This window comes from Schistocerca piceifrons, chromosome 1 (genome assembly GCF_021461385.2).
Source record: "Schistocerca piceifrons isolate TAMUIC-IGC-003096 chromosome 1, iqSchPice1.1, whole genome shotgun sequence".
Classification (NCBI taxonomy): Eukaryota; Metazoa; Arthropoda; class Insecta; order Orthoptera; family Acrididae; genus Schistocerca; species Schistocerca piceifrons.
In genome coordinates, this window is record NC_060138.1 from 242,809,579 (window position 1) to 242,824,586 (window position 15,008).

General features: G+C 39.4%; 1 protein-coding gene across 3 annotated transcripts in view; it reads left to right on the plus strand.

Annotated features, from left to right (window-relative positions):
- The window catches only part of LOC124786830 (serine/arginine repetitive matrix protein 1-like), a 631,128-nt gene that overhangs the window by 292,183 nt on the left and 323,937 nt on the right, over window positions 1-15,008 (plus strand). For all 3 annotated transcript variants that reach the window (XM_047254293.1, XM_047254294.1, XM_047254295.1), the window contains exon 3: window positions 12,610-12,718. In XM_047254293.1, coding sequence (XP_047110249.1) covers window positions 12,610-12,718 — 109 coding nt within the window. The remainder of the gene's footprint in view (window positions 1-12,609; window positions 12,719-15,008) is intronic.

Below are 15,008 nucleotides of genomic sequence, written 5' to 3' on the forward strand. Positions count from 1 at the left end.
TCAGTGTTTTCGTCGCTTAGGGGTACATTAGGTCAAGAGGGTACAAACCAAAGGAAAGGGGCATCCAAGTAGTAAGAGCTCGAATGGCGGTTGTATCTCGACTCGTTAACAAGTTATGATTCGGAATGTATTCAGGTCTACTCTTTAACGATGGAAACAATATTTCGAAAAGAACGGAAGTCATGTAGGAGTGCTAGGAAAATGCATACATATATTGACTACAGTGTGTTCGGAAATTCCCGTTACTAACTTCTAGGACGTGTAGAGGGGAGTGAGTACATAATATTTTGAATAGAAATCCATGTTCCGAAACCCTCTGTTTCCCTTCTATGATGGTTTCAGTTTAGATATGTACGAATCCACGTCTGCTGAGGGAAAGACAAATGTCTCGGAATTGGTTGTCCTGATACGCAATAGGGTGCGTACGTGTACGACGTCAGACGGTCACCTGATGTCACGTGCCGTACGCAAAGTTTGCGAGACTCGTGTAGAGACAGAGGAAGATATGCTGGCACGATTTCTGGCTGCTTCACTAGAAACTGAAGAGTCTAGTTGAGATGGGCAATGAGTACCAGAACATGCTTCGTAGGTACAACGTCTGTATCAACCTTAGTGGTCGGCACATCGAGCCGCTATTGTAATGGATCAGTACTTTTCTGTTGGCACAGTTTGCTGGGTAATCTTTTGTTTTGGAATAATGTAAATGAGCAATGTTTGAGTGTTAATACATACAAATGTGCTTAACTGATAAATTGACGTTTCCTTATGTTTCCTTTCGAATTGTTAAGTAATAATTGTACTGCGTCACACCTAATTCAATTCTTGAAGCAAAAGTGGATGAGTTTAGCACCTGAACTGAAACCGTCTTTGAACGAAAACGATACGTTACCGGACATTTCCTGTTTAAAATTTTATGTACTCACTCCACTCTAAAAGATCTAGAAGATAGTAACGGGAATTTGGGAAAACCCTGTATAAACATACATGCCTATTACGTAAATGCGTCAGCTACTTCTTAGAAACCGATCGAGATTATTTAGTGAGGCACGGAAAGACAGACTGGACGCCATAGGAGGGGGAGTGTTCACTGCAGTCAAAAAAAATATTTCGTCTCTCGAGGTCAAATTTGACGCCACATTGTTATTTACACACGAGTAGTAGCCGTACATAAATTCAAGTGAATTGTTGGATGTTTTTACTGGTCACCAATTCCGGCATAACAGTTCTAGAATCGTTCTAAGAAAGTTTACCCTGCGTAGCATATATGTACCGGATTATGGACCGGGACATCTATGGGTAGATTCCAATTGGTACGGACAGACATTCTTGAGATGTAGTTTCGAATACGTTTTCTGATAACTGTCTTGAGCAACCACGTCGCCAGCCAACACGTAATGGAAATATTTTAGACCTCGTAGCTACTTAGAGATATGTCCTTACCGACAGTGTCAGTAAAGAGTAATTGCTCGTAGCAAGGGTGTTTACTAAACGTAATACATCCATCAAGAATGCTAGGAGAGTTTGCTGCTAGCATCCCACTTAAACAATGAATTGACTTAACGTAGTTCTACTGTGATAGACATAAAGGAATTACAGGCGACGTTTATGCGGGCTGTACGAAGCGCCGTGTACAAGTAAGTGTCGAGCAAGTGGGTTAAGAATGGAAAGTGTCCACCGTGGTTTAATAAGAGTATTCGCAAATTGCTGTGGAGTCAGAGTCTGTGGCAGTCTTCGTTAAGAAAGGAACGGGCAATTATTGTCAGGTAAAAGTTTGTACAAGGTCATGCGTCTGTACAAGGATCGATACGCGAAGGGTACAACAACATCCACCGTCATACCTTAGCGAAAAATCCTGCCGGGATCCGAGGAAATTCCATTCCTACGTAAGATTACTATGAGGGTCGAAGGCTTCTATCTAGTCCCTAGTCAAAAATTCTGCTTTTGAGATAGCAGGAAGCAAAAGGAAAGCTGAGTTTCACGTTTAAGAAGTCGCTCACGATGGAGGATCGTGTTAATATACAGTCGTTTGACAATCGCAAATATTCCCGTATGGAAGACAAAGTAATAGGCTTCCCTGGCGTAAACAAATTACTGAAGGAGCTGGAATTGAACAAGTCGTCAGGCCCATATGCAATCCGTAGACAAACGTGTTCTATATTATTATTACGATGGATATTTGCGCATCGAGGCTTGTAATACCCATTGTCAACAATGTCTGAAGAAATAGTTATTGATAACGGCTATGTAGCTGTAGTAGATTTATGAAATTTATTCGCATTTGTGGAATCTTTCTGAATTAACTTCATTAGATAGGAGGACATTAGCTACTGGTGAACCATGAAAATTTGTGCCAGATCGGAATTCAAACCCAGATTTCCCGCTTGTCGTGGATATCGTGCAAGATCGTCATCAATGTCTGTTTCTCCAGAAACTGTTGAAAATAAGTACCGCAAGCCTCGACTGGCGAAACGACGAGTGTAGCACTAACGTTGAGTGCACTTTGTCTCCTTGACTCTGTGCAGGGAATCCAAGTAAAGGGATGATCAGGTCTTAGACAGTACGACATACAAATGTTTAGGTCGGTCCTGAAGGGTGCTCGAATGGCTGAACTGATTAAAGTGATGGCGAGCGACAAGCAGGACAGCCGGGTTAGACATTTATCGATATGTAATATTTTCATATCTAATGTCGCTTATGCTAGAAATATTCCGTTATTGCTAATAAATTTCATACACACCAAGAGAGAGTTGTGCGACCTAAAAGAAAGATGGTAGTTGTGTTTCTACATCTGCAATATGATGTGTGTTTGAATTTCGTATGAGAGTTACGCAGGTAGCGCCACTATTTTTTACGGTAAGCAAATCAAGGTTGCCTTAAATAAACGATGTCGTGAATGTTAATCACGTTTGAGATACGCCGTGCTGAGTTGATGATAGTTAAGAATGTCTATAAGATGACAAAGACGCCATTATCAACACATCACTGAGTTTGTACGAAGTCATGTGATAGGGTTAGGAGAAACTGGGTGTTCCTTCTGCGGCAGTCAAAAAAGTCTTGACAGAAATGTATCCATTGTACATGATTGCTGGCAGCGGTGATCACAGGAAAGTGCGGTTGAAAGAAGACCGGTCTCGGACGGCCATGTGGCACTATCGAGGGGGAAGACCATCGTTCTCGGCGTAAGGCTAAGATGCATCGCATTGCATCTACAGCTGAAATTTGAGCATCACTTAACACCACAGTGACACAACGAACTGTTACAAATCGGTTGCTTCAAGGACAACTCCCAGCCAGACTGTTTTTCACTGACCCGAAACCACTGCAATGTGCGTCTTCAGTGATGTCATGAAAAAGTCTTTTGGAAGACAGGCTAGACGTCTGTTGTGTACATTGGTGAAAGCTGGTGCTGTCTCGGTGCCAGTGATGGCCGTGTGTTGGTTAAAATGAGGCCAGTTGGGGGCCTGCATCCAACTCGTCTGCACACTGGACCTATATCTGGAGTTGTGGTCTGTGGTCCGATTTCGTATGGCAGCAGGAGTACTCTTGTGGTTATATGACGCAACCTGACTGCATTCTGGTGATTCGACCTGTTGTTCTGCCGTTAATGAACAACTTTCCAGGGAGTTGTTCTCCAGCAGGAGAATACTCACCCACATACCACTGTTGTAACCCAAAATGCTCTACAAAGTATAGACAATCACCAGATCTGTCTCCAGTCGAGCACATATCGGACATCATGGGACGACAACTGTAGCGTCATCGACAAACAGCGTTAACCGCCCCAATGTTGACCGACCAAGAGCAACAGACATCGAACTCCATCCAACAAATTGACGTCGGACAGCTGTAAAGCACAATGCATGTACGTCTGCATGCTTGCATTGAACATTCTGGGGGCTACACCGGTTGTTAAAGTGCCAACATTTTATATTTCCAATGGATTATCTCGCGCTTATGTTTATCTGTGACCTCGCAATGTTAATCACTTCAGTATGTCACCTAGACAATTGTATTGACAAAATTTCGTTACTCTATATTAATTACTTTTTGTGTTGACATTTTTTTCAATCAGTGTAGATAATGAATAAGAAGAATAAGACTACATGACAATAGATTTTTTCTATAATACAGTCGACTATAGGAAATAAAAAGACGACAACATTATGAAAAATGCCAGGACATCAGACTAACAATTTTAGCTGAGGTTTTTTTTTTATTTCTACAGGAAGCAGCCAAATAAGCAGTAACATTTGAAAATAAAATTTAACAACACAGCATTGCAGCAACTGGTTCAAAAAGGCTCCGCCATCCCGAACTGTCATCTCTCTCACAAATCGAGTGAAAGATAAAAAAAGTAGAAAATAAAGCTTCAGATAGTGTAATGTCGAGCAAGTAATCAGCTTATGCATACACCGAAAAAACACACAAAGCTTTCAAATAATTTTTGTCTCGAACATATTTTCCCGCGGTTAAAGTACAAATAGGTCGTACACCCTAGATATGACCAAGGTTTTCGGAAAGTTTTCCCTTGAATGTAAGGCAAATGCCGGAGCTGAAATCTTCTGATACATTTTCCCATTAAGGAATCCACTGCCTCATTATCAGCTCGCCTTGTACTTGGCTGAGAAGTTCACAATTCTACAGTGGGACGTTGCTCGAATGGCACCTCTGTACTTAGAGAGTGAAAAATATACACAAAGTATCTGGTATAAACTATGGAGTTTCCCTTGTTTAGCAGGCGAATGTCCGAAGTGTAAAACTCCTTTAAAATTGGTGACACCCGGAAGAACCTTAGCATGTTGAATTTAGCTACATACTTGTATACTCTCTGTATTTACTCCGCTGTGGTGGAATACGAGGGACGTCTTTGGCGATATTGTTTCCTGTGACGTCAATCTAGCAATACGTCATCGTCATGTACAGGTCAGTTTTTCTTAAATTGTGAAATTCCTCCCTGACCCCATTTATTCTTATTTTAAGTCCCTGATGTTATGTAAACTTGCTGTTTCTGGCTTTGTAACATCCCTTGAGAACAATTCATATATTCCATGTAGTAGTGGTTTGTCACTGATATCTTTAGACAGCAACTTATCTTCGTTATGTCTCTTTCGGGAAATGTCGTACACTTACGTGTCACCATATGGTGACCTGGTAGTCTTTTACCTTTGCCGCTTCCATCGACGATACCTTCATTTTCAATACTTCCACTGCCTCATGGGTTTTCTTGCATACAAATGGCTCGCAGTATTTCTGTGTACATAACACATTTTTTAAGTAACCACGAAGTTGGAAACATAGCCTGCTTCTGTAAATATGGCTGCTATTAATCTGGAAAGAGTATAATGTATCAAGTGCAGGAACAGTGAGTTCAGTAGATTAGTGGATAAAAACTAAACCCTTGTCGGTCTGTCTGTCTGCTCGACTGTGAAACGAGAACGGGCAGATGTATCAAGCTGAAATTTATGTCACATATTAAGGTCTACGGTCTCTTGGCGACGTAAAAAAAAGTTAAACCTTCTACCTCAGCACACTAGGCAGATATGGTCATTTGAATCACCTATTTTGATACTCATAAACTCATTCAACAAAACCTGTAGGATGCTTCCCGTTGGCCTACGATCATCGAATTTGGTAAGAAGAAAAATTTCAAAGAAACACTAAAGGAAAAAATCCTAAAATTATTAGATTGTCACTGTATTACAGGAAAACAATTCGTTTTAGTCATTTTTTATCCGACAGTCTCTTTTTTCTGTCTGTCTCCCTGTTTGTCCGTCCGTCTGCTAACAAGTATTTTTCTCATGAACAGGTCGACCTAACCAGTGGACATTTGTGTCACATACTAAAGTCTATGGCTCCTTGGCGGCGTAATAAATCAAACACTTCTGAGTTAATGGAATAAAAATATATGGCCATTTACGTCACATATTTTGATACTAGGGAACTCAATCATCAAACCCTATACGGTTCTTTCCGTTGTCCTGGAATCCTGAAATTTGGAAGAAGTAAGATTTCACATTACAAGTAAGGGAAAAAAAATCTGAAAATTCTCAGTTTGTAATTATATGATACGAAAAAATATTTCTTTTGTCTTTTATTATCCGATTTCAAACTCAGAATTAAAAAAATTCTAGGAAGTCTTGGTATTCCCTGGATCGATGTACTGTCCATATCATTATCGATAACAGGCGAGGTTATTGATTCTCGGGGTTTGATGAACTGTCTATAAATGAATATGGTTGTACGGAGCTCTCAGAGCCGTACTCGCATCTAGCCATTTTCTTTTCTTTTCTGTCAACTATCTTATCTCACATGAAGAGTTACATAAAACACCGTTCCACCATTAGAATACACTGGTGGATTAGTAAGCAGCAGTCACTGCAGCTGTCTGCCTAAGTCAGCAACAGTCATCAAGGAAAACCACTGGAGTGTGACCCGCCGTAGTCTACAATGACTGACCGTTCACAGGTCCCAAGTTTCATTCTCAATTCCTACAAGTATTTCTAATTTTATATTTGAGCGCTACAAAATTCCATAAAACCTCTCGCTATTAGCAGATGTCAATTATTCCTGAGCACTCGAAGGTCTACATCGAAGTCTGTTCAGGACCGTTCTGCTTTTTCTGTGTCCTTGTAATACATTTTACTGCATTGTTACCTGTAGGTTTTCACTGAAAAATTTGCTCTTGAATATAATGGAAATTCTTGTAACTACGTGGCATAGTGTGATGTTGACGGTAGATAGTGCGGGTTCAACACAGCTACGAATAGGCCGACGCATCAATGCAAGAAATACGATACAAAGTGTACCCCGCTCCTAAGGTCCGCCAAAATAAATAGACAATGGGTTCATAAACTCCACTGAGTACTTACATACATCACTACTGTCAGGTGACACTAATCAAGACCTACTATGTGCTGCAAGGGATTGACTCAGTCGCCAGATACCTTAGATAGAATGACAGCAAATGGTTCACAGACGTACCCTCGGATGAGAAAGCCCTTTATATTCCTCATTATACACAGCACCGATCTCACACCAGTATACTTCAAAATCCCCATACTTTAGTCCACTTGGAAGTTTCAAGGTTTTGCTTCTTTTTGTGCGTTCAATTCATTGTTAAGTAATGGAGTAAGCTTTTTCATCTCCTTCCTGTACTCCTTCCTACCATACATTAGCGTACCATCTTTTGTTGCAGTTCGTTAATTTTCATGTTACCCGCCGCAGGGAATGCACAAAACTCTACATCTCGACACTGTCGGTCGAATGGTAGTGTATTTTGGCACCGAACAAGCTTCTTTTTGTGCGTTCACTTCATTGTTAAGTAAAGGAGTAAGCTTTTTCATTTCCTTCCTGTACTCCTTCCTACCATACATTAGCGTACCATCTTTTGTTGCAGTTCGTTAAATTTTCATGTTACCGTCGCAGGGAATGCACAAAACTCTACATCTCGACACTGTCAGCCGGATGGTAGTGTATTTTGGCACCGAACAAGCACGGAGTAGTATGTGTAACATGTTTCAGCGGCATAGTATTGTCGGAGTCCCGGTATCCAGGTGGTAACTAGCCGTGATGTACAGGCTTCTGTGGTTGGACGAGCAACGTGTGGCTATATTTAAAGATAAAGACATATTAAATTTTTTCACCCAAGATTATGTCAGTCACTGCGATATGTAAATTGCAAATTTCGAAAGTCCTCATACTGCCATACGGCTGTTTCAGTTCAGAGAGATCAAGCAATCTGTAACGCTTCCACTTCACATTATCCTCTGGACAAGCAATATAGAGCGATTTTTATTTCAATTCAATCTGTGAAACATTCAGAAATGTCTTTAGGCAATTTTCTTTGATATTTTGAAAATTTATGGTGGGTTCTTAGTAGTGAAAGAATCATGAGAATGAGACAAATTAGTCCACAGTCATTAGGGGTTTTAGGTCGTTATTTGACACTGGATTGTCAAAACAACCCAGTCCCACGATTAAAATAAAAATAAAGATTTTTAACTGTTACACTGTGGATTTAATTACATTTCTTTCTGCAGAAATAGACATAGAAATGATATGGTCACTGCGCAGGACCTAGATTGCAGATTTAATTCACCATTTGCTTTGCTTTAGTGATTAATTCCGGAAGTTATTATAATCTTATAATACAGTCGCAGACCTCAAACAATATCCATGTAACATGGATAAATTTAAGTTTGCGTAATAGTTTTCACTCTTAAGAGAGACCGAAAATTAAAACGCATAATGATATATAGGTTTCACCATACATGTAGAACGAAAATAGCCTAGTCTGTGTATAAATAACATAGTAGACAAGTAAACTTTTAAATGGAAAGTTGTTCCAGCTGAGAAGAAATCAAATATGTTGAAGAGAATATCTCTTTTAGACTTTAGAAAGAAAACTAAGTACAAAGGATAAAGCAAAAGCGACGCTCACTGCCTTCCAAATATTGTTTGATTTGTTTTTATGTACATGTATTATCGAGTCACTAAACGTTAATGCAGAGAAATGTTTTGGATGATGCTTTTCCAGTTCTTTGATTCCTGAGCAGTGTGGAAAATTTACCATGCAATTTTTGTCAAGAATTTAAACTGAGAATTTTGCTTATAAGGGACCATCTTTCTTACAGTAAATCGACAAATAATACAATTAAAGACTTATTACTGACAATACAGTTTATCAATGACCAACATTAACCTCCACTGTACCAAGGCTGGAATTCGAGCTCAGATTCAGACCCCGGCCTTGGTACAAATTTTATTGCTTCGGCCTGTAGACATTATCATGGATAATGTTGGGAATTAGTATGTCGGCGGAACATATAATTTCATCCGACTAATATGATACCTACAAATGAGGTAGAGGCAGAATTATCCCATTTCATACAATGCTACGCTGCTGCTCCGTAGTTGCAGAGCCTCTGCACTACCGAAAAAAATCAAAAGGGAAACATTGTTATGCATGTGAACTACACCAAAACATAAATGGAAACTCGCTGGTACAAAATAGGTGAATAGTACCTCAACAACTGTATCGCTTTTCCTGCTGACAGAATTTATCAAAGACCATCAGTCAGAGAAATGACGATCTTTTGCTGCGTGGTCTATGCCTTTCAGTGCCTTGTATGCTGGAAGAACCTGCATATGGAAACTGAATCGTGATTGTACGTTTCATTGCACAGTGGGTCGAAGTAGTTCTCTCTAATAATTTGTTTATTTCTGCTACTAGTACCTAATGAACTCTATGTTTTGGAAAACAGTAATTCATTAGAACTATACAACGAGTAGAAGCTACCTGTGAAAAGTTCGCATATTTACTGCTGTTCAGAAAAGAAAATTAGCGAAACACGGATTAGGTACTTCGCTAAAAATGTTATTATTTTGTTGTGTTCCGTCAAGAGCTTTCAGAATGTAAGATCTCATTTTCCATGGCTTAAGTAAATGAAGTAGAAATATCAAAATAAAATACCAATATAGGTCTACATTTTAAAAATTATTACCTTTTAGAGATATACTGAAATACTATAGACACTATTTTTACTAACGTCGTGAGTATTCTGTTACCTTTAAATCCCATTCCCTCTTTTTCTTATTTCTACGTTTATTTTTAAAGCCCTTCAACACATAACAATAATCGGCTACCTACTTTCATTCCACATTTGATGGTACCTCTTCTTTCCATCTTCTTGATGCCTTGGTGCTGTTAGTTACAACGTTTTCGAAGTCGTAGTCAGTACGTGAGTTTAGGAAGTAGATTTTTATACCTATGCACAACCAAACTTCAGGAAATTTTCCAACATTATAATAGGAATGTTCCTGTAATTGGACGTTTTTTTACCACCTACAAAGTTTTGAATAACAGATGTGACAGAAGTACATCTGTCTTTTTCTCCGATATTTATTGCTTTCCAAACTTCGTGTTTTTACATCAGTTCGTTAGTATGAGGAGAAAAGGAAGTATTATTGCTCTTGACTTATGAAGGTAAATTACGAAGAGCAATGCTGAAAGTGCGATTCATCTTGCAGTATCAACTGCATTAAGCCTGATTTGATATGAAGTGGTGGAAGAAATATTTATTGTGGTCTGAAAGCTGCTCACGCAAGATATTTTTAAACCCAGGCAAGAAGTGTCTTCAATTTGGCCAATCCATCAAGCCTGATTTAATATGAAGTGGTGGAAGAAACATTTATTGTGGTCTGAAAGCTGCTCACGCAAGATATTTTTAAACGCAGGCAAGAAACGTCTTCAGTATGGCCAAATTTTTTTCTCTCCAGTGCTTTCCTTTGCCCTGCTACGACACTCACATAAAATGCAGGGTATTTTCTTGCGCCAAAATTGCTAACCTTGTAAAATTTCTGTAACTAATAATAATGAAAATGGAAATGCCGTGTGGCTAGGGCCTCCCATTCGCCTGCTGCAAGTCTTTCGAGTTGACGCCACTTCGGCGACTTGCGTGTCGGTGGGGATGAAATGATGATGACAAGGACAACACAACGCCCAGTCCTGAGCGGAGAAAATCTCCGACCCAACTAGGAATCGAACCCAGGCCGGTAAGTATGACATTCCGTCGCACTGAACACTCAGCTACCAGGGGCGGAAACTATTGGGAAAAAAAATTAATTCTTTACTGTTGCTGACCTGCAGACATCTTGTAGGTACCTCTTCAAGTAGTCACACTTAACTGCGCATTCACCACACATTCCCTCATAAATATCCTCACAAGCAGTCCGTCAGAAATTGAGAAGAATAGTAACGTCTATACGTGCAACACTAGAAAAAATGACATTTACTATACGGTATTGGAACCGTCAGTGGCTCAGGCATAAACAAAAGTCTTTCATCACTCGCCCAATACCATGAATTGTCTGATTGGCAAACGAGTAGGTTTTAAATATTAAATTCACTTTTACTTTACAACCCCTCCTATTCCATAGATAAATTTTTATATTAAAATGCGTAGCCTGTAAAACAACTACTTTTTAAGCGTAATTGCACGAGTATTACGCTTGCTGCTGAAATACAGTATGTTCTAAGTTTTGAAACCAATCGCGTGTATACATCCTGTAAACTGATCCGTTTCACAGCATTGCAACAGTAAAATCGTACAAATATTCGATGGAACACGTAACTAACTAGTTACGATAAAACTCTGTATGATATAAGAAGGCTAATAATAGTTTTGAGACCAATGTAACGAAGTTATTTGTTAACAAACTTTATTTTCAACTGTCTGACATCATGCAGACTTATGTCATCAATAACAAAAGTGTGGTCGAGTGGGTAGAAAAAGTTGAAGTGTGTTGTGAACGAGGGTTATACAAGTATGTTAAAATGAATAAATAACAATACACTATTTGTCCAAAAGTATTCAGCACATACTAGTAGACATTAATATGGAACCTGTCCACCATTCACCCTCGTGAGCCTTCCACTCTGGTAGGGAACCTCATCATGAGGTGACTGAATGTCTGTAGACTAATGTCTGTGCAATTTTCCTCAACAGACGCAACCAGAGAAAGTCATCAGATTTGATACTGGGGTCTGGGGTAACGGAGACTTTGTATCACATCACAAACGAGTTCCAAATGGCTTGGAGTAGGGTGTCTCGGTAGTTGTTGCTGTCCACTAAACAATGTGTCACAGGTGCTGTTTTATAACAGGGTGCACTGTCATTCTGATACATTCAATGATCAATTAAGAGCAGTCCCTCGATTCTAGGCAATACACCATTCAGTAAAATGTGTTCATATCCTTCTTCATTTAGTGTTTTATTATGTACACTTAGGGAACCACTCCATAAGCACTATAAGCACAGAAATTGTGGCTGCTCCTCGTCTGTACTTTACAATCGGCACTAAACATGATGGCAGGTGACATTCTACAGGCATTCACAAAACCTAAATACTACCATCGGATTGCCATCGTGTACAGAGTAATTCATCACTCAAAATCATTCTTTTCAGGTCATTCGCTGTCCAGTGGCATTGCTGTTTACACTACCTCAAGCGTCGCTTACCACTAACTACGGAAATGTATAGTTTGAGGAACTGTTAGATCACTGTACTTCACTCTTTTTAACTCCATAAACCCATGTTTTGTACTAGCTGCACTGCTGGTAGCAGTTTGGAACTCAATAGTGTTTTCTTCCGCTGATGTCATGCTACTATGTACAACCCCCTCCCCAACATTCGGCCGCCCCAGTCCGTTAATGCCTGTGGTTAGCCTGGTCTAGATTTTTGCTGTGATTTTTCGCGTTTCCACTTCTTAATCCGGTCACCAATTTGATCAGCTTTGGAGGGCTTGGAGTGCACCAGACGGTTTCGTTACTCAGGCGACATCCAATGAACAGCCCACGCTCCAAGTCGCTGATTTCCCTGTCCGACCCATTCTCGCGTTACTGCTTCTCCACTGACGACGCAGAACTCCCCTCTTACTGTTGTATTGACGGGTCCGCCTCTCCTGCCATCTAGTGGTCAATTTCGCATTACCTTAGGATGCCCGATTACTTTTGATCATATAGCGTAAATCTCATAACGCGAAGCTACTGATACAGTGTAAATATGAACCTTCTTAAGGGTTAAAATAAAGTTTTCTCGTTATTCCAGGTTTCCACATTGCCGCTCACTGGAGCCCAGGAGCGCCCGTTTATGACCCTCTACAACAACACCGCTGGAGCAGCTACTGTTGGCCACGATTACCACAGCGAGGCAACAGGTAACACACACAATGCATTCCACAGGGCAGCAACGCGCAGCAATCAGCATTAAGTGCTACATTCTTATGCATCTTCGTGAAGCGTCTTGCATTGTAGCTTAGGATACTTACGCTGCCCGATGACACCTAAATAGCGCGCTATTGGAGGTAGTGTACTTCACGAAGTTTAACGGACTACAGAATTTGTACGATTTTTATTGGATGAAGGCGTGGCTGTATCAAATTATTTAAAATTTATTTTTCACATTGATTCACACATACTACGTGCACAAGAAAAAAATTCGCCTTGATAGTAACGTAGGTGAAACTGTTCTTGATGGAAATGTTCGACACTGAAAATTATCTATTACAACCTGCCGATTTTTCTACATAATTTTGTCTTTGGAAACGCTTACGAGGTGGTTTATTATGAGTTTTCATTCTCGTTTGACATTCCAGTGCAATAGGAAGCAGAATTAAAGAGAACATCGACGTGCAAGTTGGAGGGAAAATGTTTCGCTTTAAATATTTCATTTTGCAAGAAAATGCCGAAAGTCAGCAATAGGGATGGCGGGTATCGCTTGATAACAGGTTTTCTTTCATATCGCTTTCTTCCATACCAGTTTAAACTCACTGTTAAAACCGCTGAGAATAACCAGTTACTGTAATAAACATAGAAATCACCCACCTCCATAGTCGATCTCGCTTACGCACATTTGTGCAGTGGCGCTCGACTTGTGCATAAGCTTTTTCGAATCCTAGTGATGGAAAAAATTTCCGCTGCAACTATTTGGCCGGAAAGGGAAAGAATTTTGATATTGTAAATTTCCTGATCACCAGAATTCGCACCAATTTCATGATTTAAATATTAAAGCTCTACGCAGTGTCTTATGAAGTGAGGGCACGTGACACTGCTGATGGTGATCCACCCATCTTTCTTCATCATCCTGATCATCATTATCGCTCCACACGCACACACACACACACACACACACACACACACACACACACACAGAGACACACAATAACACATGTAGAATTACAAGAAGTTGTAATTGAGCATGTTGCAATTAAACAAATAAACGTAGAAATCGAACAAAGACTGGAAAATGTGAACACTCTATCAGTTTCAGAACACATGGAATGGAAATATAAAATGAAATAGTTCAATTAAAAAGGCTTAGTCCGTTAACGGTTAACTGCTTTTCTCTAAAAGTGGTAAGTGGTAGAATAATCCAAAAAATCTCCAGCATTCTGCTATTGATTCTAAGTTTTTGAAACTCTGCTCAAATATTATGTTACAATCATGGATCATACCATTGTTTGGGCATTAGGAATAGTCAGTGCTAAAGGGTGGAATATGAGGTTGAAGGACTCTGTTTAGCGTGTTGATTTGCTCGTTTTCAAGGGCTACAAGCAGGTAAAGCCATGTTATGTATACGCAGCCAGTAGATCAACTACTATCTATTTTCATTGCGTAGTTTGAATGAATTTTTACATTTTCAATTTTATTACCGCATCATTAGTTCATTAGTCTTTTATTATTTCATAGAAATAGCTGCCTTATCTTTAATATTTTAAAGCAAATAAAGCATTGTACCTCATTCCTACTTCACTTATTAAAAATATTTAGAAACTGGGGTTGGTGCAATTCTGCAACACGATGGACGTCCGGCGACAACAGAGACAAAGTACCGTATACACCAGGGGGCAAGTCTTGCATACTGCACACGCGTACCTTAAGCCACGACACACGCAAAGAGACAGTACTGTCCCTGCAATGCTGTACCAATTCTTATGCCATGTGTTTGTTGTTCGTTTCTGTCGGAATGGTTATTAAAATAGCACTGATCGACTTTCCCATCATATACGAGTATAACAACGCAGTATTTCAAACCATTGCTAACTTGGTAAATAAAAGTTACTTCTTATAAAAAAAATTTATATAAATGGCAAAAATTTTTTCACTGCCGCTATGACTAATACATATTTCGTTTTTTTCTCAATTAATAGTAAAAAATAAAAAGAAGCTTGTTGTAACAGAGACCAAACAAATAAAGAAAAATATCGGTCATTTAAACCTAAAATACCTCTATTGGTTTTAACCAATTCGTTTTTCCCACACCTAGTAAAGAAAAATATGCAAAAACATAATCAAGATAAGTTAGATATAACAGTGGAATGGACGTTTCCAAGTGTCGTTATCCTGCTAAAACGTTTTGTCAGATCATTATAAACGCTACTGACGGGACAAATTTTCCGTAGTTAATTTCTATGAAAATTAAGCACCACTCTTCAGATACATAAGTAA